This window comes from Scyliorhinus canicula, chromosome 12, assembly GCF_902713615.1.
Source record: "Scyliorhinus canicula chromosome 12, sScyCan1.1, whole genome shotgun sequence".
Taxonomy (NCBI): Eukaryota; Metazoa; Chordata; class Chondrichthyes; order Carcharhiniformes; family Scyliorhinidae; genus Scyliorhinus; species Scyliorhinus canicula.
Window position 1 is genome coordinate 159,852,860 of NC_052157.1, and position 21,131 is coordinate 159,873,990.

A 21,131-nucleotide genomic window follows, 5' to 3' on the forward strand; every position below is an offset into this window, starting at 1 on the left:
TCTGCTCTCGATGCCCTGCCTGTTCCGCTCTACAACTGAGCACACAGTGATATTCAAACGGCAGCCTGGGTTTACCAACAATCTCGGTGTAGAAACAGCTCATCTTCATTTGCAATCTCCCCCTCAGATTGGCTGATTCAAATTGATAGTGTAGTGTGGGCAGCTCTGTCATTTAAATGCAAATATACCACAAAATACTTCCCTTTCAAAACCCACACGCACAAAAATCAACTTTCAACCCATATGTGATTTGGAATGGAAAAACAAAAATCACAAGTGGAGAGGTACAAAAATAATCATAGAAAAAGCTAATGGAATATTGTTTTCTATCTCAAGGGGTTTACAATACCAAGGGATGGAAGTCACGCTGCCATTATGTAAAACTGGTTGGACTCCACCTGAAGAAGAGTTTTGGTGCTTGAAGGAGGATATTGGAAGGGTGCAGCAGATTCACCAGAATGATATCCGGGACAAAAGGGCTAATTTGCAAGGACAGATTGTGTAGAGAAGACTTGTATTCCATTGAATATAGTATATCAAGTAGGGATCTAATTGAGATGTTTAAGATGGTTAAAGAGTTTAATAGAATAAACAGAGAAACAATTTCCTCTGGCGTGGGAATCTAGAACAAGGGGGCAGAACACTAAAATTAGAGTTAGGTCACAGTTGATGTCAGGAAGCCCTTTTTCACGCAAAGGTTAGGGGAAATCTGGACCCCCCCCCCCACAACCCCAAAGAAAAGGCTGGAGGAGGGGGAGGCAAATTGAAAATTTCAAATCTGAGATTGATAGATATTTATTGGGTAACAGCATTAGGGAACACAGAACCGAGTGAACACAGACTGTAAGGAACTACAGCGAGTCGTGAACGCCGCCCAGTCCATCACGCAAAACCGCCTCCCATCCATTGACTGTGTCTACACCTCCCACTGCCTTGGGAAAGTGGGGAGCATAATCAAAGACCCCTCCCACCCGTTATTCTCTTTTGTATCTCCTACCCAACGGAAGAGGTTGGAAAAGTCTGCGAACACCCGCTAACAGATTCAAAAACAGCTTCTGCCCCGTTGTTAGCAGTCTCCTGAACGACCTCTTATGGACTGAACGTATCTCTTCACATATCTTCTCTATTGAGTAGGACTACACTCCGTTTGCTTCACCCGATGTCTATGTCTGTGTATTTACATTGTGTATCTATTGTAGGTCCTATGTTTTTTTTCATGTGTGGAACAATCCGGACTGTAGGTAGAACAATACCTCGGTACACGTGACAAAAACCCAAATCCCAATTGGATAGATGGAGTCAAAATTGCAGAACAGCCAGTGTCTAATTGAATGACACAACAGGTTTGAGGGACTGAATGGCCATATTTTGTTTCCATGGACCCACTCCAAGCAGAAGCAATGCCAGATCCTCAATACACAGCGAATATTCATCATGCTTATTCCATTTGACTCTGTCTGATCTTTGCAAACCTTGGATCCAGCTACCGATGGGATATTTCTGAATTCATTAAAAATGAAAAGCAAGTGAAACTAAAGTTGGCCACAGATAAATCTGCGTTCAAAGTATGTTTTTTATTTTTAACCTTGATTGTAAAACTGAGGATCTCGATTCCCATGCGACCGACATCAGGAGAGGCCACTTCACGCACCAGCTGGGCAAACTGATCTCGGTCCTGATAGATGGCTTCAACTGTCAGTGTTCCTGTGGGAGAAAAAAAAAATCACTTCTATGAATCTGAAAGTTTACAAACAATTTTCGGGGGGGGGGGGGGAGAAGAGAGAGGAAGGAGGAAACCACATATTAATTTGCAATTCCACAAGGGAGTCAAGATTTTTCAAAAGTTTAAAGTGATAAAACGCCAATACGACAAATTTAAAGTTGCAATTAAATGCTTTTGAAAACATTTCAATGTGTACACAGTGGACGGAGACACACAGTAGGAGTAGGGGAGGCACAGAATTTAAGTGAGCCCTGCTCAGTTATTGAGAGTTGTGTCGAGTGAGTGAGGCATCAACTGGAACGGTGTTTTTCAAATGTTTTTTCCTGGGACCCACTTTTACCACCCGGCCGACCTTTGCAACACACCATTTTCTCTCATCTTTAATGTGATAGGTAAGCCTGCTTGGTCCTCACAATCTCATTCCAATCGGGTTCACAGGAGGAGACGTCAATGTGCATATCAGGTCAGAGTTCCGCAAGTTCCTTTGTGTTATCTTCATCTTTGTGAGGATGGAAAATTCAACCTCACACATGTAGGTCATTGTGAATGGCAATAGCAACAAAATGCTTGTTTTACTCAGCACTGGATACTCCTTGGAGACACTACTCCAGAATGCAGACAGCTTCATAGAATTGCGGTATGTTTTTAATGTGCTGTCACAGGTGAGGCGCAGAAGTTCAGTCTCTTCATTTGGAGTGAGCTGTAAATTATTAACTCTGGGGTCTCAAACTCAAAATGATTTTTCACCCACCTCTTCTCTTTCAAAATCTGAAACTTCTCAGGAAAATAGCAACAAAAACTGTTGATCAGCGGACCCAGATGCGACTAAATATATCTTGCCAGTCCATTGACACTGCTTTCTTCAATGTATTGTAGCGGTGTGGGGAGCATGTAGCAGTTTTGGCTTTGTACTCGCACTTGCCACACTTTCAATTACTTTTGGAAAGCATCTATTTCTTCACAGTGCCGAAAGCCATCATCATCCTTCCCTTGCAATTTGAGGTTTTCAGTTTGCAATTGAAAAAAATGCCTGCAAAGCTTTTTTTTTTGAGTACCCAAAATTGTTTTTCCAATTAAGGGGCAATTTAGCGTGGCCAATCCACCTAAACTGCAATTCTTTTGGGTTGTGGGGGTGAACTTCACGCCGACACGGGGAGAATGTGCAAACTCCACACGGACAGTGACCCAGGGCTTGGATTTGAACCCGGATCCTCAGTGCCGTAGTCCTAGTGCTAGCCACTGCGCCACCGTGCTGCCCCGCTTGCAAGGTAAAGACAAAGATAGCATCCAAGTTTCATCACCAATGGAAGATGCCAGAAGGGACCATTTCTCAAGGAGGAAAGTGTGGATTTGGTACCTCAGTTCGTAAACTCTGACAAACACCCAAACCCTTGACAGCCAACGTACTGCCGTGTGGAACAACAAATGTGTGCGCTTGGCTCCCATGTTGGAGCACAGAGCCTCAAAAAGCTTGGTATTGCGTGCACTGCATTTAATGAAATTCACAACTTCCACAATTCTTTTCAACAACATTTCAAGGTCAGATGGAATTCCTATCGATGCCAATGCCTCACGATTAATAAAACAATGATTCCAAACAACTGTCCTGACCAGCTACCTCCTTAATCCTTAATATAACTCCACTGTTTTCCCAGTCACGTTGACTGGCGCATCGCTTGTGATTCCTCTGCAATGAACCCAGTCGAGCCTGCACTTTCCAACCACATAACCACTCAATGCTTCACAAATCTCTGCACCAGTCGTGTGGGTCGGCAATATCAGGCAGCACAGCAAATCCTCAACAAATTAATTGTGCTAAACATATCTAAAGTAAACTAGCAAGATTACACAATCTGAAACCTCTGTACTTTCATGCAGTTGTATTGAGAACTCCTGTGCTGACTTTAAACGAGAAATAAGCTGGGCTTGTAAATTCTCAGCAATATCACAAATCCGGCGATCCACTGTGTTATCACTAAGTGGGATGCATTTCAGCTAACCTCCCATCTAGGACAGTACAGACCATGTGTATTGCTGGAGGGAGAATTAATCTCTCTGCAACTGTGTGGGCCATTTTCTCTCCAGCTACATGGTAAGCTATCATGTAAGAGTCTGATTGTGCTCAATGTTACATTTCTGCTAAGGACTTCAGCTGATGATTTATGTTCTTACTGTATCCTTTGAATAAAAAAAACAAGAGGTTTGTTCTCAAACTCGCCATGCTTCGTCTTCAAATGCCTTTAAAGTTTTGAGGGTTTTAAACTTTCATTTACCAGTACTTCCCTGCATTTAACACACATGGGCTTTGCATCCTGATTTGCACTGGCACAATTAATAAAACCATACCTCACAAAATAATCTTTATACTGCTTTGTTCCTGATTTCAACTTCTTCTTCATGGACTGTTCATCAGAGGCCCTGGAGCTCACACCAGCACTGCTTTATCCTGTTGTGGATTCTTCCGAGTGGCTCACACGACCACTGATTTGTCCTGCTGTGGACTCTCCTTAGCAGCTCTCTCCAGCAGATTTAGTTGAGAGATTCTGGCCTCTTTGTGTCTCTGGCTCTCTCTTCCTTATAACAAAAGGATGAATTTGAAATGTTTCAGTCCTGTTGCTTGCTCATTGGCAGCTACAAAACGGAGGAATCTCTCTTCAGTGATTTTGTGCCAAAGCACGCGACATCAGTGTACTGCGTGATCTGCTCTCTGTTGCCGCTTCTGGCAGGAAGACTCCATCGATTAAAAAATATTCTGCTTCTGGAACAATGTGCTGACATCTGGAGGAAGCGGCTTGCCCACTGGGCTCTGACCCTATGCACTGCTACATCCGGCTGAGGGGCACGCATGCGCGGGACATCCGGCATTTTAAAAAGCCAGTCAGGCCGTTGGGCACTTCCAGGAATGTCGCAACTGATCATTCTGCGACCCTCCTGACACCTGCCCACAACCCACCCACGGGTTGCGACTCTGAATTTGAAAATGACTGAATTAAAAGCTGTTGCATTTCTCAGTACTCAGAGGCAGAGTGGAGGAACCACCAGAGTGAAACGCCGAGCCCACACAGTCCCTTACATCTCCACACAGGTACAGGAGAAGACCCATCATCAGTCATGTTGCAGTGAGACAGGAACATGCATTGCTCCTCTCTCTCTCCCTTAAGAATAACCACAAAAAACCATCTCCTATGATTAGCACCAATTTGATTTGTTATTCAGGATTTGGGTTGGAATAAAGTTAATTATTCTGTAGCAGAGACAGATAATTCTTCTCAATTATTATGCTTTTTCTCACCTTCATTAACAACCCTCACTGAAGATTAAACTAGCTTTGACATAGCTTCTGGAATGTTGAGTCAGCATGAGAGGAGATTTAAAGTGAATCTGTGAAAGTTTAACTCAATTAAAGTGATTGGGCTAATATATAAACTGCTGGAAATTGAAAGCAGAGCAGAAACAACATTTCAAATAACACAAATTTAAGTAAAGGGTGAAGGGTCACAATATAAAAATCACAAACTTGAGTGTTAGACGGCTGTGGGTTCAAATCCCATTCTGGAGGCTGAGCACAAACTTCAGGCTGACACTCCCAGTGTAGTGCTGAGGGTGTGCTGCACTGTCAGAGGTCCTGTCTCTCAGATAATTGAGGCTCCTCTCAATGGTTCTAATCAGATGAACAGCGAGTTCTCCTTGGTGTCTTAGACGATATTTACCCCCTAACCAACATCATTAAAAACAGATTATCTATTGTGCAACTTAGCTGCCAGCAAATTAGCTGCGGCAAAAGATTGCAACGGCTGTCAAGTGTTTTGGGAGGGTCTGAGGTTGTGAGAAGCACTTTATAATCTTTTACTTAACAGAGATAAGCTAAATCAGCAAGATATCCAAGTTTGGATTTTAAATTTTGATTTAGGTCAACAATTTATTGCAAATTTAGGATTTACCGATCATTGAGGTGTTTCATTACTGATATCTGTATTGTATATGTTCTTGTGAAAAACACATTATCGAATTACATTGTGACATGGAAAATCTTTCTTTGATTTAGAAGGGCAATTTAATCCCACGACAAAAATTTATGTCTGTGGCATGGAAATCCTCTGTAGAGTGTTCAGAACTCTGCAAGTTTATTTGAGGAACAATGCAGCTGCAACCCTTGCAGCCAGTGACATGTAGTCTAAATACTACTGGTCTGCGCTTGATTGAAAGAGGCTAGTTCAGGGCCAGCTGCTCATTCCAAGGGAACTCAGTGACGTGCGTAACATCAAAGTTGGAAGTCGGGTTCACTGTATTATCTGATCAACCGTGAAGGAGATAAGCCTGGACAAGAAAGAAAATGTAGTTGCCAAATGTGGCCAAATGCACATCATTAATAGATTTTCTTTCAGTACAGCCTCGCCCACTGTATTAAAGAAAGAAAAAACGTTATTTAACAAACTTTACACAACCAATGGACATCTCAAACTGCTGTGGAGGCAATGAAGAACTTCTGAAGTGTAAGTTCCTGTTGTAACGTAGGAATTGCAGGAGGCAACTTATGCACAGCAAGCCCCCACAAACAAGGTGATAATAATAAGCAGGTGTTTTGTGCTGTTGGTTGAGGGGTAAATATTGACCAGGAGATTAGGCTAACTCCCCTACTCTTCTTCAAACTAGTTTCTTTTTACATCCACCCGTAAGCAGTACCTCAATTTAGTGTTTCATCCAAAAGACAACTCCTCTGACAGTGCAGCACGTGCCTCAGTACCACACTGCAGTGGCAGGCCTGATCTTTGTTGTCAAGACCTGGAGTGGGACTTGAACCTAAATCTTTTGAGAGCCAGGGGTGAGAGTGCCGAGCCAGGGGTGAGAGTGCCGAGCCAGGGGTGAGAGTGCCGAGCCAGGGGTGAGAGTGCTATCAAGTAGGTCATGGCAGATGCAAACCTAAAGAAAAGATTTAAATTCCACTGGTACAATGAGAGGGTACATCAACTTAAGGTCCACGTATCGGCAATGCACAAAATATGCCTCCTGCCTTCAATGCTCCTGGAGTTGAGTTGCTGGTAGAACTCCGCCCTATCCTTTGGGGAATTGAATTGAGGAGGGATGTCGTCAAACACAGGGCGAGTGTGCTCAATCAGAAGAGAGTCGTACTGTGTAGGAAAGAATATTAAAATTGGGGAGCATGGAGTGATGCCTGAAGTAAGAGGGAATATGCTCGTGGCCCTATTCACAGCTCCCAGTACTTATTCTGAAGATGGCTACAGCCGTAATTGACGGCTCACTATCCAACATTAACAGTGGGCCAAACACTAATACACGGGTTATTAACAATGGCGACTGTGGGGCACTTCCGGTGACGGCGGGCGGGAGGCAGCCGCGTGTTGGAGAGTTCCCGTTCGGGAACGGCATTGTCGGGAGTTAAAGCCTGGTCCTAGGGGCAGCGAAGGCAGTAAAAGTCAGGAGAAAGCACAGGGAAGGGAAATGTCGAGGATCAGTAAAAAAAGGCAGTGGAAAAAGCAGCCGAAAGTCCGTCGGGGAGTGGAAAGGTCATCGCGGGGTCGGTAAAGAAAATGGAGGCTGGAGCACCAGGGGGAAGCCGCATTGCCTACGGCTGAAGAGGTAACTAAGGTGATGGCCGTAGAATTCGAAAGGCAGTTCACAAAACACATGGAGGCAATGAGGAAGGAGATGGAGGCGGTTTTGAAAGTGCTGGTGGAGGAGGCGATTACCCCGGTGAGGATGGCGGTGGCGAGCGCAGCGGCGGAGGTGCGGGAGCAAGGCGAGGCACAGAAGGAAGTGGAAGAGACATTATTGCAGCACAGTGATCAACTGGCCTCGATGGAAAAGGAGATGCGGAAGGTGATAGAGATCAATAAGGATCTGCGAGGCAAAATGGAAGACCTGGAAAACAGATCTAGGTGACAGAATTTGAGGATTGTGGGGCTGCCCGAAGGAGTGGAAGGGCCGAGGCCGACTGAGTATTTTGCCACGTTGAAGGCAAAGCTATTGGGGGAGGGGGAGGATCCCTCCCGATATGAACTGGTCGGGCTCATTGGTCATGGAGGCCTGTACCAAAGGCGAGTGAGCTGCCAAGAGTAGTGACTTTGTGCTTCCGTAGGTACAGTGTAAAGGAGAAGGTCCTGTGCTGGGCCAAGCAGAAGCGGGTGGTGCAGTGGGCTGGAGCTGGTATACGTGTATATCAGGACTTTACGGTGGAGTTGGCGAGGAGGCGGGCTGCCTCCAACCGGGTGAAGAGGGCACTGTACATCAGCAAGGTGCAGTGCGGCATTGTATATCCAGCAAAGCTGAGGGTGGCCTACAAGTTCAAGGACTTTTATTTGGGGACGGCGGAAGCAGCGGAGAAGTTTGCAAAGGCAGAAGGACTGTGGCAGAATTGAGAAACGGTCATGTACCGATGTAGCCTCATGACTATGTTTTCTTTTTTGTTTCAATGCGTGCTGGTGTATGGGCTACAGGAGCCAACGTTGTTTATATTTGGACAAGGGAAGAAATGGGACTTTCAGTCGTATTGAGGGTTCTTTGGGGTGTGGGTGTGTATACGAGGTTTGTGTGCTAAAGGGGACTTCTGGGTTTTCCTGGGGCCGGGCAAGGTGGAAAGAGACTCCACGCTGGCCGGTTTAAGCCGGCCAGTGAACGGGGGTGAGGTGGGGGGAGGGGCTGCAGCCATCAGAGCCTGGCGGAACAGGGTCCGATGAGTCTAGCCGGGGTGGAAAGTTGGGGGGATGGAACCGAGGTTGGGGGGAGGAGCTTTTACAAGAGGAAGTGGAGGGGGGGAGTTGGGAGGTGGGTGGGTTTACAACTCTTGGGTGTCATTTACAGTACTCTTTCGGAGGCTGGATGGCATTGAGTGTTCGGTGGGTGGGGGGGGGGAGGAGAGAGAGACACGACTCTATAGGTTAATCGTGACCCTGGGCGATTCCAGACTCCTTTTTCTTTTTCTCCTTTGTTTTTATTTCCACCGTGGGAGGGTTTGTTTGATTTGATGCATATATTGACAGGTGAGCCGTTGGTTGGGGTGGTGGGAGAATGGGATCGTTGTTGATGTTAAGGGTATTGACTCTGTATTTGTTACCGCTTATTGCTTGTTGGGGGGTATAAATTTTGAAGGAAAATGTGAAAATGGAGAATAAAAATATTTTTTAAAAAGACAATGGCGACTCATCATGTGTGCGCAAATAGTCTTTTTTGGCGGGGAGGAGGGGTAGGAGTGAGGAGCAACAGACTTGCAACAAGAATTTAAAGAAACTCAGGCCCACCAATTACCTAAGATTGCTCGGAGATGTCCTTCGAGGGTTTGTAACACCACGCTTTTGGTCTCCTGGACACTTTTCCCCAGGAACTGCTCACAAGCCACAGCTAACAGCTCCATCTCAGTCATTACCTTCACCTGCACACAGGGAGCACAATATAAACCAACAACACATAGCAGTTATATAACACTCTTAATACTTTAAGGCTATTAACAGAAGCAGGTTTTAAAACTTAGAATTAAAATAAGACTACAGTTCTGTAATGCTTCTAAAGATGACTAAAAGCAGGTGTTAAAAATTGCAGGATTGCACCATGAAAGCAGATTAGCGCAGCAAAAACTAAACAAAGCACACTAATATGAACAAAAATCACGCTGATGCACAAAGCAACAAAACAGTATTTGCACCCTGCAACACTTCAACTTGGCAACAAGGTATTGAAATTAAGGCTTAATAAAAGGGATTTTCATTCTGACCATCTGAGAAAGCTAGGATATTCAGATTCGCGCATTGAATTTCTGTGTGCGCGTGTTGCTAAGCTAAACTGTTGCAGGGTTCAGAGGCAAAACACTTTTTTTTTAAATTACCAATCACAACTTGTTTTAAAATTGAATTTGACTGGCTCGAATGGAGGTCTCACCAGCACATGCATTTGCGTGAATCACACCACCACATACGTTACACCAAAGCACTTTCAAAATGACACAACGTGGCATGCAGTTTTGACCGTCAAGGTCTAACTGGCAAAGTAATTAAAAAAGCAAAACGTGGAGTTGACAATGAGGGGGAAGGGAAGAGTCGCATGTGGAAGGGCTGGAGAAGTCCAAGGAATTATAGAGCTGTGAGCACTGGAGCATGTGAAAAATGCCCCAGTTATACAGCACTGCTGTGGTAACAGAATCTCAAGTCACTTAATTTCAAAGGGCAAGTTTCGAAGGAAAGGTAATGCCAAACAGATCAACCTTCTCAATAAACCACAATTCAGCAGGATACTTGAGGGAACAGTTGAAATGAATTGCAGGTAGCTTCAATCACCTGGGCTGGTACTTCCCTCCCTCACTTCAGGTAAAGCAAAGTGTTCAGTAACAAACTTATATTTAGTTAAGATCCTTTCTCCGATCTACAAGGTGGCATGTGGAACTGTTCTTTTTAGTCAGGTTCTACAACCAAGGGCTCAAGGGGCAGTCTAAAGACAAAGAATGTTTGCACCAAAACAAACTGCGACCTGGAACACAGATACATCTCTTCCAGAAACAACAAGCTGATGATCAACCAAACACAACCAGTGCTCTTGCCAACAGCAGCATCATCACATCCACTTCAAGCTTCTCTCATGTGTCTACCTATGTCCGCACCGGTGCAATTTGCTTCTCTCATTGGAAGACAAAATGTTCACTTGACAGGTATGGCAGCTGGTTTCAAACTGGTAGCTATCACTGTGACACTAATAATGAGCCAAGCTGCCTCCTGCTTATTTGATTGGATACTGGGTTTTCTTTCCCTCTCTCCTCCCCACCACTACGCTGTGCTTTCCCTCTCTCCTCCCCACCACCCTACGCTGTGCTTTCCCTCTCTCCTCCCCACCACCCTACGCTGTGCTTTCCCTCTCTCCTCCCCACCACCCTACGCTGTGCTTTCCCTCTCTCCTCCCCACCACCCTACGCTGTGCTTTCCCTCTCTCCTCCCCACCACCCTACGCTGTGCTTTCCCTCTCTCCTCCCCACCACCCTACGCTGTGCTTTCCCTCTCTCCTCCCCACCACCCTACGCTGTGCTTTCCCTCTCTCCTCCCCACCACCCTACGCTGTGCTTTACCCCTCTCCTCCCCACCACCCTAAGCTGTGATTTCTCTCTCCCCCACCACCCTACGCTGTGCTTTCCCTCTCTCCTCCCCACCACCCTACGCTGTGATTTCTCTCTCTCCTCCCTACCACCCTACGCTGTGATTTCTCTCTCCTCCCCGCCACCCTACGCTGTGATTTCTCTCTCTCTCCTCCCCACCACCCTACGCTGTGCTTTCCCTCTCTCCTCCCCACCACCCTACGCTGTGATTTCTCTCTCTCCTCCCTACCACCCTACGCTGTAATTTCTCTCTCCTCCCCGCCACCCTACGCTGTGATTTCTCTCTCTCCTCCCCACCACCCTACGCTGTGCTTTCCCTCTCTCCTCCCCACCACCCTACGCTGTGCTTTACCCCTCTCCTCCCCACCACCCTAAGCTGTGATTTCTCTCTCCCCCACCACCCTACGCTGTGCTTTCCCTCTCTCCTCCCCACCACCCTACGCTGTGATTTCTCTCTCCTCCCTACCACCCTACGCTGTGATTTCTCTCTCCTCCCCGCCACCCTACGCTGTGATTTCTCTCTCTCTCCTCCCCACCACCCTACGCTGTGCTTTCCCTCTCTCCTCCCCACCACCCTACGCTGTGCTTTCTCTCTCCTCCCCGCCACCCTACGCTGTGATTTCTCTCTCTCTCCTCCCCACCACCCTACGCTGTGCTTTCCCTCTCTCCTCCCCACCACCCTACGCTGTGATTTCTCTCTCTCTCCTCCCCACCACCCTACGCTGTGATTTCTCTCTCTCCTCCCTACCACCCTACGCTGTGCTTTCCCTCTCTCCTCCCCACCACCCTACGCTGTGCTTTCCCTCTCTCCTCCCCACCACCCTACGCTGTGCTTTCCCTCTCTCCTCCCCACCACCCTACGCTGTGATTTCTCTCTCTCTCCTCCCCACCACCCTACGCTATGCTTTCTCTCTCCTCCCCGCCACCCTACGCTGTGATTTCTCTCTCTCTCCTCCCCACCACCCTACGCTGTGCTTTCCCTCTCTCCTCCCCACCACCCTACGCTGTGCTTTCCCTCTCTCCTCACCACCCTACGCTGTGCTTTCCCTCTCTCCTCCCCACCACCCTACGCTGTGATTTCTCTCTCTCCTCCCTACCACCCTACGCTGTGATTTCTCTCTCCTCCCCGCCACCCTACGCTGTGATTTCTCTCTCTCTCCTCCCCACCACCCTACGCTGTGCTTTCCCTCTCTCCTCCCCACCACCCTACGCTGTGATTTCTCTCTCTCTCCTCCCCGCCACCCTACGCTGTGATTTCTCTCTCCCCCCACCACCCTACGCTGTGCTTTCCCTCTCTCCTCCCCACCACCCTACGCTGTGATTTCTCTCTCTCCTCCCTACCATCCTACGCTGTGATTTCTCTCTCTCCTCCCTACCACCCTACGCTGTGCTTTCCCTCTCTCCTCCCCACCACCCTACGCTGTGCTTTCCCTCTCTCCTCCCCACCACCCTACGCTGTGCTTTCCCTCTCTCCTCCCCACCACCCTACGCTGTGATTTCTCTCTCTCTCCTCCCCACCACCCTACGCTATGCTTTCTCTCTCCTCCCCGCCACCCTACGCTGTGATTTCTCTCTCTCTCCTCCCCACCACCCTACGCTGTGCTTTCCCTCTCTCCTCCCCACCACCCTACGCTGTGCTTTCCCTCTCTCCTCACCACCCTACGCTGTGCTTTCCCTCTCTCCTCCCCACCACCCTACTCTGTGCTTTCTCTCTCCTCCCCGCCACCCTACGCTGTGATTTCTCTCTCTCTCCTCCCCACCACCCTACGCTGTGCTTTCCCTCTCTCCTCCCCACCACCCTACGCTGTGCTTTCCCTCTCTCCTCCCCACCACCCTACGCTGTGATTTCTCTCTCTCTCCTCCCCACCACCCTACGCTGTGCTTTCCCTCTCTCCTCCCCACCACCCTACGCTGTGCTTTCCCTCTCTCCTCCCCACCACCCTACGCTGTGCTTTCTCTCTGTCCTCCCCACCACCCTACGCTGTGCTTTCCCTCTCTCCTCCCCACCACCCTATGTTGTGATTTCTCTCTCTCCTCCCCACCACCCTACGCTGTGATTTCTCTCTCTCTCCTCCCCACCACCCTACGCTGTGCTTTCTCTCTCCTCCCCACCACCCTACGCTGTGATTTATCTCTCTCTCCTCCCCACCACCCTACGCTGTGCTTTCCCTCTCTCCTCCCCACCACCCTACGCTGTGCTTTCCCTCTCTCCTCCCCACCACCCTACGCTGTGCTTTCCCTCTCTCCTCCCCACCACCCTACGCTGTGCTTTCCCCCTCTCCTCCCCACCACCCTACGCTGTGCTTTCCCTCTCTCCTCCCCACCACCCTACGCTGTGCTTTCCCTCTCTCCTCACCACCCTACGCTGTGCTTTCCCTCTCTCCTCCCCACCACCCTACGCTGTGCTTTCTCTCTCCTCCCCGCCACCCTACGCTGTGATTTCTCTCTCTCTCCTCCCCACCACCCTACGCTGTGCTTTCCCTCTCTCCTCCCCACCACCCTACGCTGTGTTTTCTCTCTGTCCTCCCCACCACCCTACGCTGTGCTTTCCCTCTCTCCTCCCCACCACCCTATGTTGTGATTTCTCTCTCTCCTCCCCACCACCCTACGCTGTGATTTCTCTCTCTCTCCTCCCCACCACCCTACGCTGTGCTTTCTCTCTCCTCCCCACCACCCTACGCTGTGCTTTCCCTCTCTCCTCACCACCCTACGCTGTGCTTTCCCTCTCTCCTCCCCACCACCCTACGCTGTGCTTTCTCTCTCCTCCCCGCCACCCTACGCTGTGATTTCTCTCTCTCTCCTCTCCACCACCCTACGCTGTGCTTTCCCTCTCTCCTCCCCACCACCCTACGCTGTGTTTTCTCTCTGTCCTCCCCACCACCCTACGCTGTGCTTTCCCTCTCTCCTCCCCACCACCCTATGTTGTGATTTCTCTCTCTCCTCCCCACCACCCTACGCTGTGATTTCTCTCTCTCTCCTCCCCACCACCCTACGCTGTGCTTTCTCTCTCCTCCCCACCACCCTACGCTGTGATTTATCTCTCTCTCCTCCCCACCACCCTACGCTGTGCTTTCCCTCTCTCCTCCCCACCACCCTACGCTGTGCTTTCCCTCTCTCCTCCCCACCACCCTACGCTGTGCTTTCCCTCTCTCCTCCCCACCACCCTACGCTGTGCTTTCCCCCTCTCCTCCCCACCACCCTACGCTGTGCTTTCCCTCTCTCCTCCCCACCACCCTACGCTGTGCTTTCCCTCTCTCCTCACCACCCTACGCTGTGCTTTCCCTCTCTCCTCCCCACCACCCTACGCTGTGCTTTCCCTCTCCTCCCCACCACCCTACGCTGTGCTTTCCCTCTCTCCTCACCACCCTACGCTGTGCTTTCCCTCTCTCCTCCCCACCACCCTACGCTGTGCTTTCCCTCTCTCCTCACCACCCTACGCTGTGCTTTCCCTCTCTCCTCCCCACCACCCTACGCTGTGCTTTCCCTCTCTCCTCCCCACCACCCTACGCTGTGCTTTCCCTCTCTCCTCACCTTTACCCAGTTCCTGTTGTCACTCCCATGAGCACTTTGACATTCTTCACCCCATGTAGCGCACAAGAGTATTTCTATCTCTCTCTTAACACCTCTCTCAGTAGACCACTGCGAAAAAGAAAGACTTGCATTTCCATTGTACCTTTCACAATTTCTGGTCATCCTAAAGCGTTTTAAGTAAAGTCACTGTTGCAACGTGGGAAACGCAGCAGCCAAATTGTGCACAGCAAGCTCCCACAGTCAGCCATGAGATTTTGTGATGTTGATTGAGGAATAAATATTGGCCAAAAGATCTGCTGTTTGAAATAACACCATAGGATCTTTTATTTAAACCAGAGGGCAGGTGGAACTCAATTTAACTTATCAATCAAAAGATGTCGCCTCTGCCAATGCAGCGCCTCCTCCACTGAATTTGAGCACCAGCCTAGGACCTGCGTGTTCAAGCTTCTGGTGTAGGACCTGAACACACAGCCTTGTGACTCAGGGACAAGTGTGCTGCCCACCAAATCATAGCTCTCTCACTGCACTTCCAGCTGCCATTCTACATGTCGTGTTCACACTGACATCTTTTATCCGTTCCTTTCTTTGCCTTGTCGAGCGCATAGCATCATTCTTTGTTCGACCTTCTGAAAGAGCAGTCTACCTAGGCCCACTCCCCTTCAAACCCGCAACCCCACCTAACCTTTGGACACCAAGGAGCAATTTATCATGGCTAAGCCACCTAACCTGCGCATCTTTGGACTGTGGGAGGAAACCCACCAGGCACAGGGAGAACATGCAAACTCCGCACAGTCACCCAATTTCAGAATGTTAAAATTCAATTAGGACATTTGAATTAATAACTCGTCTCTTATTCATCCACGGTTTTCTCAGTCCAGACCTGCTGCTGCTACCAGAGTATTTTACCCTTTTCCCAGACCTACCACAGAGCACCAAAGGGAGATTCTCTCTCTGCTCTGCAGACAACAATTGCAACTCCACTCAATACTTCAGTCTTGGTGTAACTTAATGGAGACCAGAATTGGGGGTGATCTCATCTACCTTGTATTTCACATTTTAAAATTTTTTTCAGAGTACCCAATTCATTTTTTCCAATTAAGGGCCATTTTTGTGTGGCCAATCCACCTAACCTGCACATCTTTGGATTGTGGGGGCAAAACCCACACAAACACAGGGAGAATGTGCAAACTCCACATGGACAGTGACCCAGAGCTGGGATCGAACCTGGGACCTCAGCGCCATGAGGCAGCAGTGCTAACCACTGCGCCACTGTACTGCCCAACCTTGTATTTCACATGTCCAAATGTTAATTACTGAAATTTGTTTTTACGACATATTTAACACGTCAATGGTCACCAAGAACCTTTATCCTGGAATACTAATCTAAAGTCAACCTGATTTCGTCAGTTATTAGCAATGGAAGAGCTATTTGTCTCTACAGTTTCGCCAGTCTCTCTACGGTTTCATATTTCAATTTTTAATAAAATTGTTCAATCAACTCCAATTTGGTTTTGAATCACTTTGCTATTTTGCATTGTGACATTTAAGGAAATGGTTGGCCTCTTCGTTATGGAATATTTCAATTTCCACTGAGCGTTTTTATATTTCACAATCCATATCAAACTGCAAGTTTGAATGGACTGATTATATTTAACAGAATTCCTTATCACAGCCTCGTCACTGTGCCCAATACAGGCCAGAAGGCAATAATGACTTAACCACTGGAAAACAGAAGGTGGGAGGTGGAGGAAATCAAATAATGATATCGCTTGAAAGAGGGCATTTAGCCCATTTTGACATTGCCAGCTCACTCCTGGCACACGTTACAATGACATGGTCTCCTTATCTGCGGAAAGATGTTCTTGCTTTAGAGGAAGCGCAGAAGTTTACCAGACTGGATGGCAGGACTGATGTATGAGGAGAGATCGAGTCAGTTAGGATTGTATTCGCTGGAGTTCAGAAGAATGAGGGGGGGGGATCTTATAGAAACATATAAAATTCTAGCAGGACTAGACAGGGCAGATGCAGTTAGATATTGCACTTGGAGTGGGGGGGATCAATGGATTGGGGGGGGGGGGGGGGGGGAGAAAGAGTGGGATTAGGCTATTGGGTTGGATGATCAGTCATGATCAGAATGAATGGCCGAACAGGCTCAAAGGGCCGAATGGCCTCCTTCTGCTCCTATTTTCTATGTTTCTCTGCCGGAACTCGAGGAACTGTAGAGAAAACTGCTTTCAAAGACTGTAAACTTCAGCACTTGCAAAACTCTGCTGCCTATTTCCTAACTCTCTGTCTAGCAATGCCTCAATTAAAAAATTGCCCCTCTCCTTCTCTGTAACCTTCTCCAGTTCTACAACTAATGTTCCTGCGAAGCTGCACTGCAGCTGAAAAGTACTGTGCAGTTATTGTTCTGAGATGACAGCGCTTGTGCACATTAAAGGCGTTGGATACATGTAAATTGTTCTTGATCTATAACCCCTTGGCTAAAGGTAAAATGAGAGCTGCAGAAGAGGGAATAGGGGAAATTGGCTTGACACTGTTTATAGAATTTTATTCATAGAATTTACAGTGCAGAAGGAGGCCATTCAGCCCATCGAGTCTACACCGGCTCCTGGAAGGAGCACCCTACCCAAGGTTAACACCTCCACCTTATCCCCATAACCCAGTAACCCCACCCAACACCAAGGGCAATTTTGGACACTCCGGGCAATTGATCATGGCCAATCCACCTAACCTGCACACCTTTGGACTGTGGGAGGAAACCGGAGCACCCGGAGGAAACCCACGCACACGCGGGGAGGACGTGCAGACTCCGCACAGACAGTGACCCAAGCTGGAATGGAACCTGGGACCCTGGAGCTGTGAAGCGATTGTGCTATCCACAATGCTACTGTGCTGCCCTAGTTTGCTTTTTTTTCAATTTTATTCTTAAATTGAAGAATTTTGAACTTCAATAGGGTATAAGACAATAAAGCAGCTCCACTATTTTAACTTAATCAGCTCTAGCCTGGAATGTGATTGCTCACTTGACTTGCTGCAAGAAGCATTGCATAGTGCCAAAAGAGCACTATAAATTGGCACGGGGGGAGGGGGGGAAGGAAATCTGGACCTGCGTACTGCCATTAATGGGACAATATCCAAGACCTTGAGGAAATGTGTACATAATAAAAATATAGAAAGTTTTACTGCACATCACGTGTATCAAATTAAATAATGTGGGATTTGGGTCATACGGAAACCATACTATATACATAAGTACATATATATCCTGATCATGACCAATGGCAGGTATTTACCATATCTCACACAAATTCAATTGAATTGCCTGAAAGTTAATAATGCATTTAAATTAGTCCAATTTTGTCATTCCCTGCGAGCCCCCCCCCCCCCCTCCGCTCCCTCCCACACACCCAACAGTTGTTAAACATGCTTCTGGCACTGGCATTCTCCTGTTTTCCACCAGTCAATAAGTCTCCCTTACTCCTTGCAAGCCGATTTCATGCCACTGGTGACTCTCCACTAGCTTGACCTTCACGTGAGCTCAAACAACAAATGTTGCTCGACCACTTGTAGCATCACATTGGAATCTGACCCCGTCCACACACTTGCATTTCCCAGCAATTGCTGGTCAAGTAATGACCAAGAAACTGGGGTTGGGGGCGGGGGGGGGGTTACTGTATACTCCTCTGAGTGATTTACACTTATCCCAACAACAAGTCTAATAAGAGTGGAATCTCCACTTAACAGGGATGCCAGTCTTCGATCCAGCCTCTCCACCCACAGTGCATGGATATTCAAAGTGGTCGGGGGGGAGCCAAAAGCAAACATTTAAAATAGTCTTCAAAACGTGGCCACACCTTATGCGCAGAGAAATACAGATCAAAGATATAAAACAATGGTTCATAACCCCACAGAATAAATTACAAGGGTGCACGCAATCAGGAAGCATTTAGTTCAATGAGCAGAAGTTGTGGATGAATATTCACCCAAATTCCTGAGCTCATCCTTTTATTATCAAGAATGTTTAAAGTGGGGAGGAGGAAGGAGAAACAGCAAGGGAAATAGTGAGGGAAATTACAAACAAAACACAATAAAGCCTGTAGTGAAAGATGCTGAAGAGATAGGAAACAGAAGCTTTGTGCTGCCAATGCTTTTGAAAGTTACAATTTCTCTATTTTAATTTGGGTGTTCCCTCCACCCCAGCCTTTTCACCCCTCCGGTATTTCAAACCTTGCACCTGTCACTGCCTCCACCCGCCTTCTGTGCTTTAACATGGCAAGCAAGCACAGTGTGGGTTTAGCACTGCCAACAAGTGCCGAGTCAGTGATCTATCTGCCACTTTGGAGTCAGTTCTTGGCTGCATTTTGACTGATATTATTTATAAGCAAAGATTAATCAAATGGGTTGGCAAGGAATTATAAATATCCATGAACCTTTCCACTTTTGAGTTGCACATGCTGCAATGTCAAATATGATCACCGTGTACCCCATTATGGAAGGGTGGTTCACACCAGAATTATAGTCTAAAACACCCGCCCAAGGCTGCAAAGTTTTATTGAGCCAATTGAGCCAATGCTCCAACATGGCAGAATAAAGTGCGTTTGCTAAGTGGTCTCTAATTGAATGGTCAGCAACCATGCACCTTTCCTTTCAGTCTCTACCAGCCCTTTCACAACAGCAGCACAACCTGACAAACTGTCCTGTGATGTACATGCAGAAATGAGAGATTAGACAAAAAGTGATTTTATAAATTCAGGTGGGGAAGAAAAAGATTTCTGAAGTGGTCAGCAGTGCATCAGAGGCTGTGAAATCTAAACTCAAGGTGCTGTCCAGATTCAATTTACACTGAATAATAAAGTGCGAATCATTTCCATTTTTAAAATGTTGATGATTGAAATTTAACTTTGTGACACCCAAATTTGAATAGATATAATCTATTTTCTATCTTCTCATTCCACCTTCTTGTGGCAGCCTGGAATTTTGTAGGTCGCGTTCTCTGCCTAAGGGGACACAGAGAACTTATCGTTTAGAAGCAGAGGGACAGCATCTTTGAAAAATTAAATCAACTCAAGTACTTTCCGAAAGGATTTTTTTGGTCAATTTTGGTGTCCCCACCCCCCACCCCTTTCTTCTTCTGAAGATACAGAACCCTGCCGGTATATGGTTCCCAGGGGACAGGAGGATGCTCTTTTGCAGTACATTGGCCAAGTGTCTATGAGCCTACACAGTGAATGTTGCCAGGACATTGACTATGACTATCACAGTCCCCCCACCCTCCCTGAGAGAGAGAGGGATTTGCCCCAGTAAGGGTCCCATGCTCAGGGTCATAAGCTTTAACCAAGGGTGGTGCCAGTGGACTTTCAGTGATTAATAGTGGAAGAGCTTGAAGGGATTACAGCTGCTTATACGCAGAGGATCCTTCGACAAGAGGACTTGTTTATGGTCTGCAGAAATATTATCCGACTAGAATCCACAACATGGTGAACAAACACAGCCCAATGCAACCAATTTGCAGACATGCTTGGCCACCATGGCCTAACGAACAGTGGTTAAGTCCCTCGCCACAGATAGTATTGTAACTCCCATCCCTTCGGCCTCAATTGTCGCAGTTCCCACCTCACAATGACCCTTTTGGGGATGCTGGAATGGTCCAGTGCAGGGGGGCAGGTAGAGTGAAGCTGGACGAGTGCACTTTTGGCAAGTCAACTCCATAAGAAACCCTAGTTGTTGTCACTTTCACATCTCATCTATTCTAGCTCCTTGAAATGGATGTGCACAGCAAGGAACTCGAGCAGCACCAAGCTTCTCACTCACTTCTCTTTTAATTCTAACTCACTCAGTCCTAACGATAAGTGAACTGTTGGCAACACTTCAGCTTCAAGCACTTTGAGTTCCCTCTGCATCATTTCTCCATGATTAAATACTGCCTCTGGCATCACTCACTCGAACCGAGGAGACCAGTCAATGTCCTAAATTGGCTTCTTCTGGAAACAGACCACTGAGCAGTAGAAATACGGAATATCATATTTTTAAATAACAAACACAGCTAGGGTCCAGGAACCAGTGTGTCCTTTTGCATTAGTAACAATGCATGTTAATTGAATGAATATTGTTTACCAAACCAAAAGCAGGAGGCAGATTGGGAGATTCGGGATAGACTGGGTCTGTAGTACAGTGGCATTTACCTTTTATCCTGCAGTGGATTGAGTGGGGTATGCCAACCATGAACAGTGGCACAAGTGCAAATCCCATTAAGGAGGCACCAAGTTGATGGGACAAATTACTACGCCTTGCTACAGGTTGGCTAGTCTCTTTCAGTATGCCTGGGACTACTCAAATTATTTGATGGGAACTGGATAAGTATTTGAAAGTGAAGTCAGCAGAGGTCTGGCGAAAGAGCAGGGCTCCTATGACGAATTGAATAGCTTGTTCAAAGCACGGGCACAGGCACCAACGAGCTGAATAACCCACTGAGGTGTAAAATTCGATTAACTGTAAGGTTACTGCTGCTAACGTGAGACTCAATTTGTGGCAAACACAATTTTTGAAAAATCATATTAGGCTGGAGTGGCTCACACAGATGATCTACAGCCAGCTCTTAAGTGGTACTTATTGTGAGAATTCACTAGAAGCTGCCTCCCACTTGCTGCAAACAAAGGAAATACTGAAGGGAGAGAGTATCGCTGCTAATGTCCTGGATCTAATTTTTTTAAAGCAGCTTCAGCTCAGGTGCTAATGCGAGGAAGAGTGAGCAATTCCCTCTCCGTCAAACAAATAGGATTCCAC

General features: G+C 47.4%; 1 protein-coding gene across 2 annotated transcripts in view; it reads right to left on the minus strand.

The window, feature by feature from the left end:
* Positions 1–21,131, minus strand: part of LOC119975129 (flotillin-2) — a 132,532-nt gene that overhangs the window by 22,407 nt on the left and 88,994 nt on the right. For both annotated transcript variants that reach the window (XM_038814693.1, XM_038814690.1), the window contains exons 4-5: positions 8,987–9,110; positions 1,586–1,704 (exon numbers count right to left, since the gene is read on the minus strand). In XM_038814693.1, the coding sequence (XP_038670621.1) occupies positions 1,586–1,704; positions 8,987–9,110 (243 nt within the window). The remainder of the gene's footprint in view (positions 1–1,585; positions 1,705–8,986; positions 9,111–21,131) is intronic.